The following is a 17,650-nucleotide window of genomic DNA, read 5'->3' on the forward strand; positions in this document are numbered from 1 at the left end:
ACACGATACACCAATGCACATTTTTCTGCAGCTGATAAACATGCAGGTGTACCTAATAAAGAGGCCAGTGAGTGCGTATCTATAACCCGTGACACTGTTACCAGGGATTCGGTGTTATGCAGTGAGGAAACCTCCCAATAGCATCCTTCTTACACTTCCCACACAGTCTAACAGGCTCTCAGCTCTAAGACTGAAACCCACCGTGCTCATCTGAGTGAACGGAATTCATTCAACCGTGTCGATGCTGAGTCCACGTGCCATCTATGAGCACCATCTGCTCTGTTTATACACTCGCACGTTTATTGCGCTCCTGCGTGCACAAGAAATCGTGACGCATTAAGTCAACATGTTGATATGACTATATAAATAAATAATGCCTCTGCTGCATCTTGCAGATTGAGGATGTCCTTTCACTCCCTGCTGCAGATATGGGACAGAGGCTCACATGCACACAGCCACATGCCCTGAATCACCCTCCGCTGTCCCGAGAGAGAGAGAAAGAGAGAGAGGGAGCGTGTGCACGAGTAACTGGAGAGATGAGATCAGGGATTTAAGAGTGCACAAAATTACATCCACACGTGCACTTGATGTTATGTAAGCGCCTTGACTGGCTCACTGTATGCTGGAGGATAACAGCAGCAGCAGCAGCAGCAGCGAGCGGAGAGGCAGAGCAGATGCTGTGTACACACACAGGGAAGACTACGCTTAATACAGCAGCAGACACAAAGAAGAAGCTGCCATTTTCAGGAGATATGGGCATCAGTTTGGATGCACTGAGATTGGATGAGTTTGTATTTTCACCTTTAGGAAAGGAAGCTATTGGGGATGTTTCTTCATGTGGAATTATGAATGGATTATAATCAGCGATGCTTAGCTTGCTACTGTGATCAGCTCAGGACATTTCTGCTGTTTATATCATTGTGCTGCTGGGGGCCCTGGGGGCCTTTGATCATGACATCAGTGTGGTCCTTGTGGTGGGCTGTGTGCGGACTGACAGTGTGGTTTCCCCACACACTCGCAGCCTCAGTGAGTCCAAGTCTGCTCACGAGCACATCTGATCCGGTAACAGATGAGCGATCAGTCAATCCAGAACATCAGACTGAAGCTGCAGATCCTGCCAGCAACTTTACAGGTGAGAAAGATGATAGAGACATTTTGTGACTAAATTAATATGTTAATATTAATTAATATGCACAATATGAAATGAATATGTTATTAATATGTAATATGTTTGTTATATTATGTTACCCAGGATCACAAAACCAGTCATAAGTGTCCATTTTTGTAATGAACCCTTGTGTGATGTGCTGTTGGGGATGTTTTCATCCACTCTGGGGTGATTTTGAGACTTAATTTGGCCACAAATTTCTCTGTTTCAGCAAATGGAATGATAGTTAGTTACAAATGTTATTTTGTGGGGAAAATGCTTTAAAAGTTTTTTTAAACAATACAATTTGTCTAAAATGTACTTTCCTTTCCTTCTGTTTGTGTCTGTTTTTGCCCCTATTGACTTCCATTATAATGTCATTTTTACATTGCAAAGTCAGACTCAGACTCAACTTCATTATCCCATTTAGCAAAACTAAAATTGCAGCTAGATGCCATAATAACACAAGTGAAGTTCCATGTAGACATTAATAAATTATTACCACAAAACATAAAATAAATCATTTTTAGATGCATCTCCCTCCCGATGGACTCATTTAATGACCTAATGGCCTCCATAATAAAAGAATTTCTAATTCTGTTTGTCCTGCACATAGGAACACTAAAACCATGTCCTGATGGCAGCAGCTGAAACACAGAATACAATAGGTGATCCGAGGTGCATAACATACTCTGAGCTCTCTTTAAAACATAATTAATACCAATGATCTTGCCTGTCACCTTCACCAGGCTACTCAACCTGTTCTTATTTGACTCAGACTACCGTACCAAGCTACAATGCAGAAGGATAAAACAGATATAATAGGGTTGGGGTACATTGGGGTACAACCTCAATATGATGTCCTGTGTCTGCAGGGAAGTTTCCTCAGAAAAAAAAAAAACAGTCTTTGTTAAACTTTTTTATTGACAGCCTGGGTGTCTGTTGTTGATAACGACCCCTAGATATTTATGTGTGTCAACAATTTTAACGTCCAAACCTTTAATATTTGCTATTCTGGGGGTAGGAAAAGCCTTCCTGTATTCTACGTGTTTTGTTTTATTTACATTCAACTGGAGAGAAAATCTATCACACCAGGAAGTAAACTCTTCCACAACAGGACCATGCCCCAAATTCTGATCATGGAGGAGACTCACAATCACTGAATCATCAGCATGTTTTATAATATGACAGTTCCCGTACATACTCCGACAATCATGATGAACAGAATGTGGAACAATACAGAAAGTAAGAAAGTCATGACAGCATATAATCATGCATTCTTGATTGTTTTGGTTTTCCCTGTTGGGAAAAGTTCAAAATTAAATTTTTTACTGTTGATCATCAGTTACAATGCATAAAAACATAGTTTCTGCCTTCCATATGAGGTATAGTGTGTGTGTGTGTGTGTGTGTGTGTGTGTGTGTGTGTGTGTGTGTGTGTGTGTGTGTGTGTGTGTGTGTGTGTGTGTGAGAAAGAGATACTGTAGATACATTTGTGCATTTACCTTGATAAGTCTGAGAAAATCAAAATGAGCAGCTCAGGTCTCAAAACATAGTAAACATTTATACACACTATAATCTGCGGTTTTAATCTACAAAACTATATATAAAAGCCAGAAACGTTTTTTGCACAGGCCTACCTAAAGAGTTATTGTTGCCAACTGGTGATCAACAGTACAAATGACACATTTTACCTCTTCGTCAATCAAGAATGCATTGTTGTATGCTGTCATATAATGGCAATGTAATCAAAAATGTAATTATAATGGAAATCAATGAGGCAAAAACAAACACAAACATAATAAAAGGGCAGTAATTTTGAAGTTCACAAGGGTTAAGAATTATACATCATCAACTTAATAAATACATTTTCCACTGATGTATACTTTGATAGGATTGGACAATATTTGGCAAGATACAACTGTATGAAAATACAGAATCAGAGAGTCTGTAAAAATCAAAATAGTCAGACAATCTAAACTTTGCCTAGGTTGAGTTCTTAGAAATTTATATTAGTAACCAAAAATTAAGTTTAGATATATTTACAGAAGGTAATTTACAAAATGTCTTCCCGGAACATGATCTTTACAGGATATTCAAATAATTTTTGGCATAAAATAAAAATGGAGATAAATATACCTGTGCAACATAATTGGTTTTGTGGTATATATATATATGTATATATATAGTGTGGGGCTATGATTATGGCTTGTATACAGGGCTAGACATTAACTTTTTTTGATCACCAGCCACAGTGGCTTTTAGATTTCCAACGTTACGAGCCACTCTGCATTTTCAATAGTCACAATTTTGTTGTTGGGAAAACAATTTTTATATGCTTAAATATGACTTTAACATGCTAAAATTACTTGATTTAGATTTAGTGTTTTGTCCACCTTCCCCTCAATCATTTCACATTTTGTGTCATGTATGAGCAAATGCGCCATGGCTTTATAGTGTTGTATTACAATTAGTCTATATTTCAAATGACTTTTCAGAACTCAAAATTAGGGATTTACCAAATTTATCCCTGACCACGCCAAACAATAATTATTTCTTAGCCACAAATTTTAAATGTGTCAAAACAAGCTAAATATAGCTCTATACTATACTTTTTATTTAACAAAACATTTCTTTAAAAAAACAAAACAAAGAAAAACAATTGACTTTTAAAAATAATGATTGTCATGTATCAAACCCTAACCCCCCTCGCTAAAGGTCTCTCAGTTCACCAGTTAACTACAAATAAATGAAGAGTTGTTCTCATATTAAAGTGATGTTGTTGTAAAAAAATTATAATTAGACCATATTAACAAAAACCGTAAGCAAAAGAAAGCAGGTGAAAAACATACTGTGTGTGACGATGAAAGGATGATCACATGGTTAAGGCCAATTAATGATCTGTTCAAAGCGAAAGCAACCGGTGCTGCTTACAAAAAGACACATTTGGAGCTCTTGAAAGCAGCAAGACTGTGGGTGCATAACTTTTTTTAATCATATGAAAGAGAACCAATCATAGTTGCGTTCCAGGCACGGCTGCTTCAAGCAAGGAAACAGGAGCTCGCAAGTGCTTTAAACAGTTGCACGCATCACATCAGCTGTTACCGCCAGTGATTATCCTCTCAATTGGTATTCATCTGCTTTCTATTGCTCGCGTAAAAGCAATTATTGTTGTTAGTCGTGCTGTTTCTCGATTCTAAGATCACATTTGCACGCATATTGGGTCATCCTTATAGTCGAACCCTGCTTTTAAGAAAACCACAATTAGAAAATTATTTTCAACCAGCCAAAGTGGCTAGTGGGAGTGACTGTCTAACCGGCCAAAGCTAAAATTTACCCGCATTTGTTAATGTTAAACCCTGGTTGTATATGAACTGACTGTGTGGTATACTCACAGCCTCAATGAGCCCAAACCTGCCCATGAACACATCTGATCCAGCCATGGATGAGCAATCAGTCAGTCCAGAACATCAGACTGAAGCTGCAGATCCTGCCAGCAACTATACAGGTGAGAAAGATTGATGGATGAATAGAGGCAATATGTGACATAAATTTTCAAAAATGTATGGCAGTAGTTTTTTTTTTTCTTTTGCTCAAAAAAAAAAAAAGAATTAATAAAGAAAGACTTGTTGTCATAAAAAAAAAGTTATATCACAGTTTATTATGCGCGCAAACTAGTTTTCAACTTTGAAAACACATATGGATTTGAATATCAGGTATTAGGACTTATTAGGATAGTTGATTAAAGGGGACTTATGATGAAAATCAACTTTTGGAAGCTGTTTGTACAGAACTGTGTGTCCACTGTCATATTGGAGTGAACACAACAAGTTTCTTTTTTAAATAGGATCCAAATCCTTCCTATTTTGACACCCACTGCCATGTGATGTAGGAGTAGGAAGATGTAGGAGGATGTCCACAGAACATTTTTGCAAAGAAACTGGGATTAAACCATATGTTACAACTGTCTATGATCAGCTGCACCTCAAATATTAATTTTATAAGTTTAAAACGTTTTTAAAACAGAGCATGTTTGTAATAAAGAGAGTAAAATTGCTATGTAATTCTTAAGCACTATAATCACCACGGCCGAATGGTGTCAGTAAACACGTATATGTGTGCATGTGTACGTCATTTGTGTGAGACTCATCGTTTCAGAAAGGCTAGAATAAACCCCACCACAAAAACATAAAATAAACGTACTTGCTATTTTTGACTAGTGATCTTATTTCAGCTTCATCCGCGTCTGTCTCTATCACTGACTGCTGTTTATCTGACGTAAGGCATGAATAGCAGACAAGCACGTCAGAGCAGTGGGCGGGGAAAAGTAGCTCATTTGGATTTAAAGGCACAGGCTACAAAAACAGCTACACTATACTGAGACAGCAAAATTGGGAGATTCTACATTATAAAATACATTTTATGATGATTATTTTGAGCTGAAACTTTACTGACACATTCTGGAGACACCAAAGTCTTATCTTACATCTTATAAAAGAGGTTAAATAGGTGCCTTTTAAAAATAAGAATCTTGTCATCATTTACTCACTCCTCACTTGCTCAAAACCTATTAGAGTTTTTTCTTCTGTTGAACACAAAGAAAGGTATTTTGAAAAATGTTAGCTGCCACCCATTGTTTTGTTTTCCTACTCTAGTGGTTGATGGGTACCAGCAATCTTCTTTTGAGTTAAACAGAAGAAAACAAAACACATACATGTTTAAAAGGGAGAGTAAATATTGAAGTAATGTTTACTTTTGGGTAAACTATCCCTTTAAACCACACAAATTGTACAGCAATAGATTCAAAAATATCTGAAAGATATGTCGCTGGTCCAAGCCCTGGCTAGACCAGATGGCATTTTACAGTGGGTTTGCTGCTAAATTAAATTACTAAATTGACCGTCGTGTCAAGCGTGTGTGAATGAAAGTGTATGGATGTTTCCCAGTGCTGGGTTGTGGCTGTAAGGGCGTCCGCTGCATAAAACATATGCTGGATAAGTTGGTGGTTCATTCCACTGTGGGGACTCTTGATAAAGGAGGAACTAAGCCGAAAGAAAATAAATGAATTTGTGTGGGATCAATGAACTTGCGACTTATGTGTGGACTGATTGTGTGCTCACACAGCCTCAATGAGCCCCAATCTGTTAGTGAGCACCTCTGATCCAGATGAACAATCAGTCAATCCAGAACATCAGACTGAAGCTGCAGACCCAGCCAACAAGTACACAGGTGAGAAAGATGCATTACAAACCAAAATAGCTCACAGTTGATTACAAATAAAAATTTCTCTGTTACAATATATTGTAGTCAGCATCTGAAGTGGATCAAAACCTTTAATCAAAGTATTAAAACTACTGAACAACATATAAAAATGGCCACAGTATCTTGTTGTGTATCTTGTATGAACTGATTATCATTTACTCAAATCCTCACAGCCCCAATGAGCCCCAGTCTGCTTATGACCACCTCTGATCCAGGCTCTGATGAGCAGACAATCAATCCATTTCATCACACTGAACCAGCAGATCTGCCCAGCATCAACACAGGTAAGAATATCATAGATAGAAAGAAATTCATGGTTAGGGCCAGACGGAATCTGCACACGTTTTTTGTTATTTCTGCGAAAAACTTTAGTAGGAATCTGCAGATTTCTGCGGAATGATTTTGGGAGTATCACAACTAAAACCTTAATATGTGAAATAAAAATAATATCTTTTTAACTTTTATTTAATGTTTAAAATCCAAATCCAATTAGATTCACTTCATTTTTTAAACAAAGAAAGTCTCTCATATAATAAATCTACTAAAAGACAGAAAATATTAATTTACAAACTGCATTGTACATAAATCAGATTAACATTTTCATATTAGTCAATAATATACCTTTAATTAATTTAAAAACTGAATAAATTTATATTTACACACATTTACTCAAGTAAATAAACAGAATTAATGATGGGCTAAAAATCTGCAGATATCTGCGAAAAATCTGCGGAATTTTGCGTGCGCAGATTCCGTGTGGGCCTAGTCATGGGTTGTGTATGGGCTGATCATGTGGTTTCTGATCATCATATTCATGCAGCCTCAATGAGCCCCATTCTGCTCATGCCAACCTTTGATCCAACCGATGACCAGCAATCCATCAATCCAGAACTTCAGACTGAACCTACAGATCTACTCATCAGCCATGACACAGGTGAGAACGACTGCAGACACATTGCATTGATGAGAAGCTTTCAAATTGTTGTAAATGATTATTCTGCTTTGAGTATGTTGTATGTTTTCTGATGTAATATATATAGTTTAATTATATTTCTTTTAATATTATGCATGACTATAAAGCGATGTGTGCTTTCTTCACTCTCACACAGCTTCAGTGAGCTCCATTCTGCTCATGACCACTTCTGAAGCGAGTACTACATCTGATACAACAACAACTACTCCAAAACTGAAGGACTTCACAGATCCACCTAGAAACAACAACACAGGTACATACAACTGAACATGCTGCAGCAGATACACCAGAGAATGGATGGAGAGATATACAAGGACAGACTGAATAAATGAATAATAAATAGATAGATCGATTGATGCACAGACATATTGACAAATAGACACAGACAGACAGACAGAGACCCACAGAGATAGATAAACAAATGGATGGAAGGGTGGATAAATAGGTGGATGAATTGACTGATGACGGATGGACAGACGGATGGATAGACATACTGACTGACAGGCACAGAGATAGGTAGGCAGAAAGATGGATAGATAAATAGATGGACGGACTGATGAAGGGACATAGGAACAAACACATAGAGACGGATGGACGAACGGACAGATAGATAGATAGATAGATAGATAGATAGATAGATAGACAGACAGACAGACAGACAGACAGACAGACAGACAGACAGATAGACAGACAGACACACAATGAAAGGATGGACAGATCGATCGGTGGATGGATGAATGAAGAAAATGACAAACATTCCGATGGATAGAAGAAAGAATGGATAGATAGATAAATAGGTGGACGAACTGATGGAGGGACAGAAGGACAAACACAAATATAGAGACGTACAGATGGACGGACAGACAGACAATGAAAGGATGGACGGATGGATCGATGGATGGATGAATGAAGATAATGACAAACATACAGATGGATTGAAGAAAGAATGGATAGATAGATAAATAGGTGGACGAACTGATGGAGGGACAGAAGGACAAACACAAATATAGAGACGTACAGATGGACGGACAGACAGACAATGAAAGGATGGACGGATGGATCGATGGATGGATGAATGGAGATAATGACAAGCATACAGATGGATTGAAGAAAGAATGGATAGATAGATAAATAGGTGGACGGACTAACGGAGGAACCAAGGAACGAACAAATAGTTGGATAGACTGACAGAAATGGATGGATGGATGGACACTAACAGATGTACAGAAGGACAAATACAAAGACAGACAGATAGATACATGGAAGAATGGACGGATGCTTGGGTGCATGTATAGATAGATGTATGGGCAGACAGGCATAATGACAGACAAAGATGGATGGATGGATGGATGGAGAGACTGACAGTTGGATGTACAGACAGACAGATAAATGGAAGGATACATGGAAGGATGGATAGATGCATAAATGGGTGGATGTATAAAGAGACAGTGGACGGACTGATAAAGATATGGACAGACACAAAGACAGACAGACAGCAACAGAAATAGATAAACAGATAGATGGAACGGTGGATAAATAAATAGGTGGATGAATGGACAGACGACAGACAGACGGAGGGACGGACTGATGAACGATTGGATGGATAGACATACAGAAACAAAGATGGACAGATACATGAAAGAATGGACAGATGGATGTTTGGGTGAATGTATGGACAGATGTAAGTACATACAGACACAATGACGGACAGAAAGATGGATGGATGATGGACTGACAGTTGAATGTACAGACAGACACAAAGACAGACAGATAAATGGAAGGATACATGGAAGGATGGATGGGTGGGAGGATGTATATGCAGACAGTGGACAGACTGAAAAATATATAGATAGTCGAATGGACAGACAGACAGACAGACAGACAGACAGACAGACAGACAGACAGACAGACAGACAGATAGATAGATAGATAGATAGATAGATAGATAGATAGATAGATAGATAGATAGATAGATAGATAGATAGATAGATAGATAGATAGATAGATAGATAGATAGATAGATAGATAGATAGTCTTCTCACCTGTGCTTAAAAAGGTCTAACATGTCTGCTGATGGCCTAAGTGCACTTTCGCAGGTTCTTTATGATAGGAACACAGCGTGGATTTAATCAATATTTGATGAAGGCCTTTATCTTTATTTAATCAGATGCTATTCCAAAAGCAGGAGGAGCTGGTGGAGGATTTGACAGTGAGCTGGGATGGAAAAACAGGCTGGATATACTGATATACTGGCACTGATTCAGAGCAACATATACTCTTAGAGCACCATGCAAACAAACGACACATTTATAATCAAATGTACTGTGGTTCACCACAGGATATAGAGAGTAACGTCTCACAGTGAGGGAAAACATGCCTGCAGTAATGACAGCAAGATGCATGCAGCAGTAAAAACAATAGCATATGCAAAACTTTTTGAACATACTAATAATACAGTGGCTATCATTTCCACAGATGACTTCATGATGCATAATTTTGGATTCCGTTCGAATTACTGAATAAGATTACACTATTGTTTGTGCATGTGTACCTACAGGACTTGTGTGTATTTCTGTGCTTCCTCCACGACGGGGTTCGTACTACGTGGAGCACGGGACAGGGGTGTCTGTGGGCTCAATGCTTGTGTTCTGGTGTAAGGAAGGCTACCAGCTGGTTGGTCATGAGAAAATCACATGCATCCTGCATTCAGGCGTCCCTCGATGGAGCAACTACCTGCCAGTCTGTGAGAGTAGGCCAGCCATACAATTATCTTTCTGAATACATAAATAACTTATGTATAATTAAAAATAGAAAATATATAAATATATATTTTAAATATTACTTATTTCTTTTTTTAAAGTAAAAATGTCTTGTTTTTATTGATAATTTTCCATTAATGTTAATGAATATCTGATATTAAAACTTATAAGATTACGTTTAGGTATTTTTAATATTAAAAATATAAAAAAATATTATTGATAAAACAAATATTTGGTGAAACCAACATTATTTATTTCTTCAGGTATCCCTCGGCCAAATGACCAGGGCCTGCGCATTGCTTTACTGGTGTCAGTAGTAAGCGGGGTGGTCATCCTCGTCATGACCGTCTGCTTCATCGTATGCTGTTGTCAAGAGCACATTAGCAAAAAGAAGGAAAAGCATCGCACAGGCAGGAGCAGGTAGTTTTATAATTAATAACCTTACCGCTTACAGGTTTTATTGAAAACAACCAAAATCATAAAAAGTGATCTTTTATTCAATTAAAAAACCTAAACAAATATATAGTGGTTCCATAAAATAGTCAAATTTAAAAGAAAACTCAAACTTCCTAACTTTTTTTGGAAATAGGCTTATTTTACAAGTAACCCAGAGTTTAATAGTTGAGTTTGACCTTTTTTGAATCACTTCGGCAAATCACGAGGACTGGAAGGAACACTTTTAGCTTAGCATAAATCATTGAATCCGATTAAACCATTAGCATCTATTTCCAAAAAAGTGGAGTATTTCTTTAAAGGTGAAACTATAAATCTGAATTGATTTCATATCATATGATAAAAAGATTATATTTATTTTAAATGTCTTCATTTAAATATGTTTCTCTTAGATTTTAATGAATAAATGCATTTTACATTTAAAGTTCTTATATGAATCTATTATATTTAGTGCACTGCACATTATTTAATTTTAAAAGTAGGCTGTTAATGACATTCCTAATGCATTATTTTAATAACTTTAAAATGTTTTATTAAAAAAAAATGTCAATGTCTTCTGCAGATATTTTAAACCTAATGCAATACAATTAATGCGATTTAAGTCCAAATACCTGATATTTAACTGCTTTGTAAGTTGAAAAGCATCAAAAATAAAAAATGTGATACAGCCTTCATTTTTCCCCATTACAACAAGTCCTGGTTCATTCATGCATGCATTCTTTCATTTATATATTTAATTTCCTGAACAGAAAATAATGACTGTCATACACTTCTATCATGATCTTAAAAGACACCCACTGAAATATTATATTCACTAAAGCTTTTTTAAACATTAAAGTTGAAGCTTTACTTTGATCTAACATACTTAATATTACCATAATCTCACTTTTGTAAATTTAATTTGATAAAGACACCAAAATTGACCCTCTTAGAATAGTTTTTCTATTGACATAGCAAATATACTGTTTTAAAACTGTATTAAAGTAAGTATATTTAATGTTAAAAGACAACATGGAATATAAATTTCAAATGTAAACAATTATTGTAATAAACATTTTGCTACTGTCTTCATTTACCTCCAGGAGAAGAGAAACACGGAGCTCCAGGTCTCGGAGAAGCCCGTCCTGGTTGGAAAGAGAGCATCTTGACTGGGAAGCATTTCCTCCGCCAAAACTTTTCAGTCTGTCCCAGCGTCTCGACCGACCGCTGCCTCCTGGTAGTCCTGTTTATTCAGAGGTCATCAGATCCTATGAGAACAGAGGCTACGAGCGGTAAGAAAGTCATCTAATTGTTCCAATAGTAGATTCATTTCTACAGAGAAGTCACAGAAATCTTTCTTGGGCAGCAAATCAGCTTATTACAATGATTTCCGAAGGCTCAGAAGGTACTGAAACCTACTTTAAATCACACTAAATGAACTGCATTGTAAAATACATAAGGTAAGGCACAACAGGTGAATAGGATAAGAAAAAAATTAATAACTATTACCATATACTTACTTCCCTTGTTGTTTGAATATTTTAAGAATTGTAAACATTTTCTAAAGGTTTCTAAAATGTAATGCTTAAATATACAAATGAGGCAAGATTTAATTAAATATGTGATCATTTGAAATACATTTTAATCATTAAAAATAAGAACATTGGCTCAACATTTTTGTTAAAAGTCAAAGGCTTTTACAGATGGGATTTTGGGTATCTTTTTTTAACAACCCATAATTGAAAACAAATTTTGAATAAAATGTATATAATAATGCTAAATATGTATAAACATATCCTTCTGTACAAAAATAAGAATATGGGTATAAATAAAACCACATTTTGATGTATTTAAGCTAGAGTGGAGATTTGTGGTGCGGGAAAATAAAACTCATTTTGAGAAATTGGCCTTGAGAAATACATTTGTTATTGGCATCTAACACAAACAGATAAAGAGCATTAAAAGAAACACTTAAAGGTTTATTCTGAGTACTTTATTTCCATTACACACAAAAAAGCTGATGTATTGTAAACCGTACACAAAAAATGATGGATGTTGTTTATTCAAACTACTTATTTAAAATGAGCTGAAACAATAAAATTCTTGAAGGTTTTTTGTTTTATGTTTAATCCACTTGAATTTGTAAATATTAACTTAATTCTTTTATGTTTTCCCAACACAAAACGATTTTATTTTTACAGTGTACAATAAATCACCAGTAGCCTCCCTTGTGTCTATATCCGTGTACTGAATCCCACAAACTGAGCCCACTAGCTACAACCACACCACATTTCTACTATTATGTAATATGTGGGAGGACGTAAAGAAATAACACAAATGAGATGTGCTTTACATTTTGTGATTTTAAGCTGCTGCTTTCTACACAGGAGTCAGGAGAGTTTGCTGAGAAGCCCTAATACTTCCTACCCAACATACCCCGCCAACAGCCAGATCTACCCAGCTCTCGTTTTCCAGAGGGTTCAAACTGAGCCAAACCCCTCGAGTTCTTCTACCAACCCAGTTTACGTACAGATTGCTACACCTCCCAAAAACAAAACCCATCACGCCGCTTCTGTCACTCACCCATAAATACAACAATTAGTCCATTTTCTCATCAGCAGCACTGAATGTGGACAAGACAATACAGAAAACACTGGACAACTATGAGGGGCAGAGTCAAACCAGAAGCACTTTGATATTTTCAATGGTTAAGATGTCTTTTAATATTTGCTATGTTGTAAATATTCCATTTTGGGGTGATCCTCCTGAGTATTATAACAGCACTAAAGATACCCAACCAAATTGTAAATAGAGGTTTTGATGATGTTGTAGAAAAGTAAAACCAAACATTAACCAAAATCCTTTTGTTTTGCACAGGAATTTTGCTTAAAATGGCCAACTACCACTCATTTTCATTATCTTATATTCATAATGTACTGTGAAAATGTAGTATATGGGTCAAAGATGAAACATATTTTGGCATCTACATCTAATTAAATTTACTAAAGTGATTTTATAAAAACATGATGCATATTAAATGCATGTAAAGTGTACTTTATTGCATTTTTAAATACTTTTGTGAAACTGAACATTCAAAATCATCATTATGAATAATACGATTTATTTAAGGGGTATTTAAGCTATAGGGCTCTATTTTAACGATCTACTGGCACAAAGTCTGAAGCGCATTAAGGGCGTGTCTGAATCCACTTTTGCTATTTTATAGATGGAAAAATATGCTCTGCACCCTGATGGTCTAACAGGGTTGTGCTTATTCTCTTAATGAGTTATAGATATCTGTGAATATTTTTTTGTGAAAAAAGCAGCATTCATGCAGAATGATTTCGGGAGTATTGTAACTAAAAAAGTTATATATGAAATAAAAAATAACAACTTTTCAACTTTTTACAATGCAAATCCAGTTAGAACCACTACCTACTACAAGACAGAAAATTATAGTTTACAAACTCTATTCTAAATAAATCATATGAACATTTCCTTATTAGTCAATAATAATACTGAAATTAATTTAAAAACTGAATTAAAATAAATTTACATACATTTACAAAAGTAAATAAATAGACTCAACGATGGGCTAAAAATCTGTGGATTTCTGCGCACGCAGATTCCGTGTGGGCCTTGTTATAGATGTGTTTTGTGTTGAGCATAACATGCATTAAACCAATCAAAGTCTCATCTTCCATTCCTAAACTTGCTAATTAAACAACGTGATGCAAAACGTAAAAATTACAGTTGTGCTGTAAATATAAGCAACAAATCATGCCAAACACGTCTTGCGCCTTATTGCGCCGGGTGTATGATAAGGCCCATAGTATTACTCATACACAAATGATGGTAAAAATGTATAACTTGTGCTCAGGAAAAATGAATAAATTAAACTTCTAGATACATTCTAATGTACAGGGTAAACATAACATTCAAAGCTGTATTATGCTTTTTATATCTTTTGAGGCATTAAAACCTTTTGTCTTTGACCCATAAACGTAAATTGAGCCATTTGTTAGTTTAAAATTTTACTGTAAAACTTGCACTTTAAATGCACTGATTCATTTGTAATAAATTGGTGTTTCAGTGTTTTTCCTTGTGCCTTTATTGAGTCCAGATGCTTTTGTTGATTTGGGTAAAATTTGCTATATGGTTTTTTTCTAAACCAGAACATATGGAGAAATATGGATTTTCATTGGGTGATAGACATACACTCAATGACCCAACACAGAAATTCAAATCATTTGAAATAATTTACATTGACACAACAGAATAAGGACTTATACGTTTAAGATTTGTCAAAAAGTAAGAAGGAAAAAGAAGTTGATGTCAGAGCCAGAAAAGGTCAGTTTATCTCTTAACATTTATATGTTTTGATCATATTATTGAGATGAATAATAAGAAAATGTTATTAATAATACTTATTAGCTATTTATGTTTATATTTATATGAAAACTAATATGTTGTGATTATAATATACTTTTAAAAATCGATACTTCTGCAAATAATTTTATTGATAAAAACTGACAGTTTATATATATATATATATATATATATATATATATATATATATATATATATATATATATATATATATATATAGGGGCAGGGTAAGGTAATTAGGCAAGTTATTATATAACGATGGTTTGTTCTGTAGACTATTAAAAAAATATCTAGCTTAAAGGGGCTAATAATTTTGTCCTTAAAATCGTGTTTAAAATGTAAAAAAAAAAAACGGCTTTCATTCCGGCCGAAATAAAACAGACTTTCTTCAGAAGAAAAAACACTATCGGACATAATGTGAAAATTTCCTTGGTTTATTAAACATCATTTAGGAAATATTTTAAAAAGAAAAAAAATAATTAAAAGGGGGGCTAATAATTCTGACTTTAACTGTGTGTGTGTGTGTGTGTGTGTGTGTGTATATATATATATATATATATATATATATATATATACACACTGTCAGTTTTTTTTTTTTATATAGTTTTTTTGAGGGGTTTTCACCTTTATTGATAAGACAGTGGAGATTTAGAGACAGGAAAGTGTGGGAAGCAGAGATAGGGGAAGGATCAGCAAAGGACCTCGAGACGGGAATCGAACTCGGGTCGCTGTGAGCACCTCGGTGCTATGTGTCGACGCACTAACCACTAGGCTATTGGCGCCGACACACTGTCAGTTTTTTATTAATTGATCAATTGATCAGTTTTTTTTACATAAACATAAACAGCAAATATTTTTTTTAAATATTACCCAAATTATGTTTAACAGAGCAAGAAAATTGTCACAGTGTGTCTGATATTTTTTCTTCTGTGGAAAGTCTAATTTTATTTCATCTAGAATAAAAGCAGTTTTTAATTTTTTAAAAACCATTTTAGGGTTAAAATTATTAGCCCTGTTAAGCAATATATTTTTTTCGATAGTCTACAGAACAAAGCATTGTTATACAGTAACTTGCTTAATTATTAACCTGCCTAGTTAACCTAATTAACCTAGTTAAGCCTTTAAATGTCATTTTAGGCTGAATACTAGTGTCTTGAAAAATATTTTGAAAAATAATATGTACAGAAATTGGGGGAAAAAAATAAACGGGGGGCTAATAAGTCAGACTTCAACTGTGTGTATATACACACACACACACACACACACACACACACACACACACACACACACACACACACACACACACACACACACACACACACACACACACACACAATATAACACAAATAATATGGAAATTTGGTAACACTTTCAATACCAGTAAATGAAAAATGATTTATTATTACGTAAACTAAAAATTACTTTATTATAAATTAATGATGAATAGGTGATGCAATGGGTAGTGCTGTCACCTCACAGCAAGAAGGTCGCTGGTTCCAGCCTCTGCTGGGTCAGTTGGTGTTTCTGTGTGGAGTTTGCATGTTCTCCTCGTGTCCGCGTGGGTTTCCTCTGGTTGCTCCGGTATCCCCCACAGTCCAAAGACATGCGGTACAGGAGAATTGGGTAGGCAAAATTGTCCATAATGTATGAGTGTGAATGAGTGTTTATGGATGTTTCCCAGAACTGGGTTGCAGCTGGAAGGGCATCTGCTGCATAAAACATATGCTGGATAAGTTAACGGTTCATTCCGCTGTGGCGACCCCGGATAAATAAAGGGACAAAGTCGAAAAGAAAATGAATGAATAATGATGAGATAATGCATGTGCTAATCATCAATTCACTTTAACTACAACATGAGTCACGAGAGTTCATGTGTGATTAACGGCTACCTTAATTGCTTAATTACTTTTTGATGTTACCAAAAATGTAAATATCTATATAAAAAATGTTTCGTATACTTTATTATGTATATGTGATACACACATACAAACCAAACACATAATACACACACCTTCATTCATTCACTCATTTTCTTGTCGGCTTAGTCCCTTTATTAATCTGGGGTCACCACAGCGGAATGAACCGCCAACTTATCCAGCAAGTTTTTACGCAGCAGATGCCCTTCCAGCCGCAACCCATTTCTGGGAAACATCCATACACACATTCACACACACACTCATACACTACGGACAATTTTGCCAACCCAATTTACCTGTACCGCATGTCTTTGGACTGTGGGGTAAACCGGAGCACCCGGAGGAAACCCTAGCGAACGCAGGGAGAACATGCAAACTCCACACAGAAACACCAACTGAGCTGAGGCTCGAACCAGCGACCTTCTTGCTGTGAGGCAACAGCACTACCTGGTGCGCCACTGCTTCGCCATACACACACATGTATTATGTCAAAACAAGCTTTTATTTTGGATGCGATTAATCAAGATTAATCTTTGCTCAGATGAAATGTTATTTCAACCATGAAAGTTGACATTTGTATTTGTCATTTTCATTTCATGCTTACACAAATTGGGACATCACATCTTCGACTTTGACATAGAGTTTAAATACACTTTGCCATACAAATTTTCCTTGTTTTTGTACTATATTCAATACTCTATGCCATTTCTCTCCAGTCTCTGCAACATGGCAAACAGCACATCAAATGAAACCCAAGCCGCCACAATCTACAG

General features: G+C 35.7%; 1 protein-coding gene across 2 annotated transcripts; it reads left to right on the plus strand.

Annotated features, from left to right (window-relative positions):
• The first annotated feature begins 614 nt into the window (after nucleotides 1-614).
• Nucleotides 615-14,669, plus strand: si:ch211-242e8.1. 2 transcript variants are annotated; one of them, XM_087293086.1, is made up of 10 exons: nucleotides 615-1,132; nucleotides 4,544-4,654; nucleotides 6,271-6,375; nucleotides 6,582-6,692; nucleotides 7,229-7,342; nucleotides 7,518-7,634; nucleotides 9,939-10,130; nucleotides 10,404-10,560; nucleotides 11,676-11,864; nucleotides 12,960-14,669. In XM_087293086.1, the coding sequence occupies exons 1-10, from the start codon at nucleotides 850-852 to the stop codon at nucleotides 13,159-13,161; spliced, it is 1,581 nt and encodes a 526-aa protein (XP_087149212.1). In that variant the 5' UTR covers nucleotides 615-849; the 3' UTR covers nucleotides 13,162-14,669. The 2 variants fall into 2 exon arrangements, with proteins under 2 accessions (XP_087149212.1, XP_087149213.1); XM_087293087.1 differs by having other exon boundaries at nucleotides 6,624-6,692.
• Nucleotides 14,670-17,650: the final 2,981 nt, after the last annotated feature.

Source organism: Danio rerio, chromosome 18 (genome assembly GCF_052040795.2).
Source record: "Danio rerio strain M-AB ecotype USA chromosome 18, GRCz13ab, whole genome shotgun sequence".
Taxonomy (NCBI): domain Eukaryota; kingdom Metazoa; phylum Chordata; class Actinopteri; order Cypriniformes; family Danionidae; genus Danio; species Danio rerio.

Bases quoted from the DNA above. Each gene is read 5' to 3' on its own strand.
- si:ch211-242e8.1 (XM_087293086.1), top strand. From the start codon at position 850: ATGGATTATAATCAGCGATGCTTAGCTTGCTACTGTGATCAGCTCAGG. The intron at 1,133-4,543 runs GTGAGAAAGATG...GTATACTCACAG, and splicing joins TCCTGCCAGCAACTTTACAG to CCTCAATGAGCCCAAACCTG. The intron at 6,376-6,581 runs GTGAGAAAGATG...AAATCCTCACAG, and splicing joins CCCAGCCAACAAGTACACAG to CCCCAATGAGCCCCAGTCTG.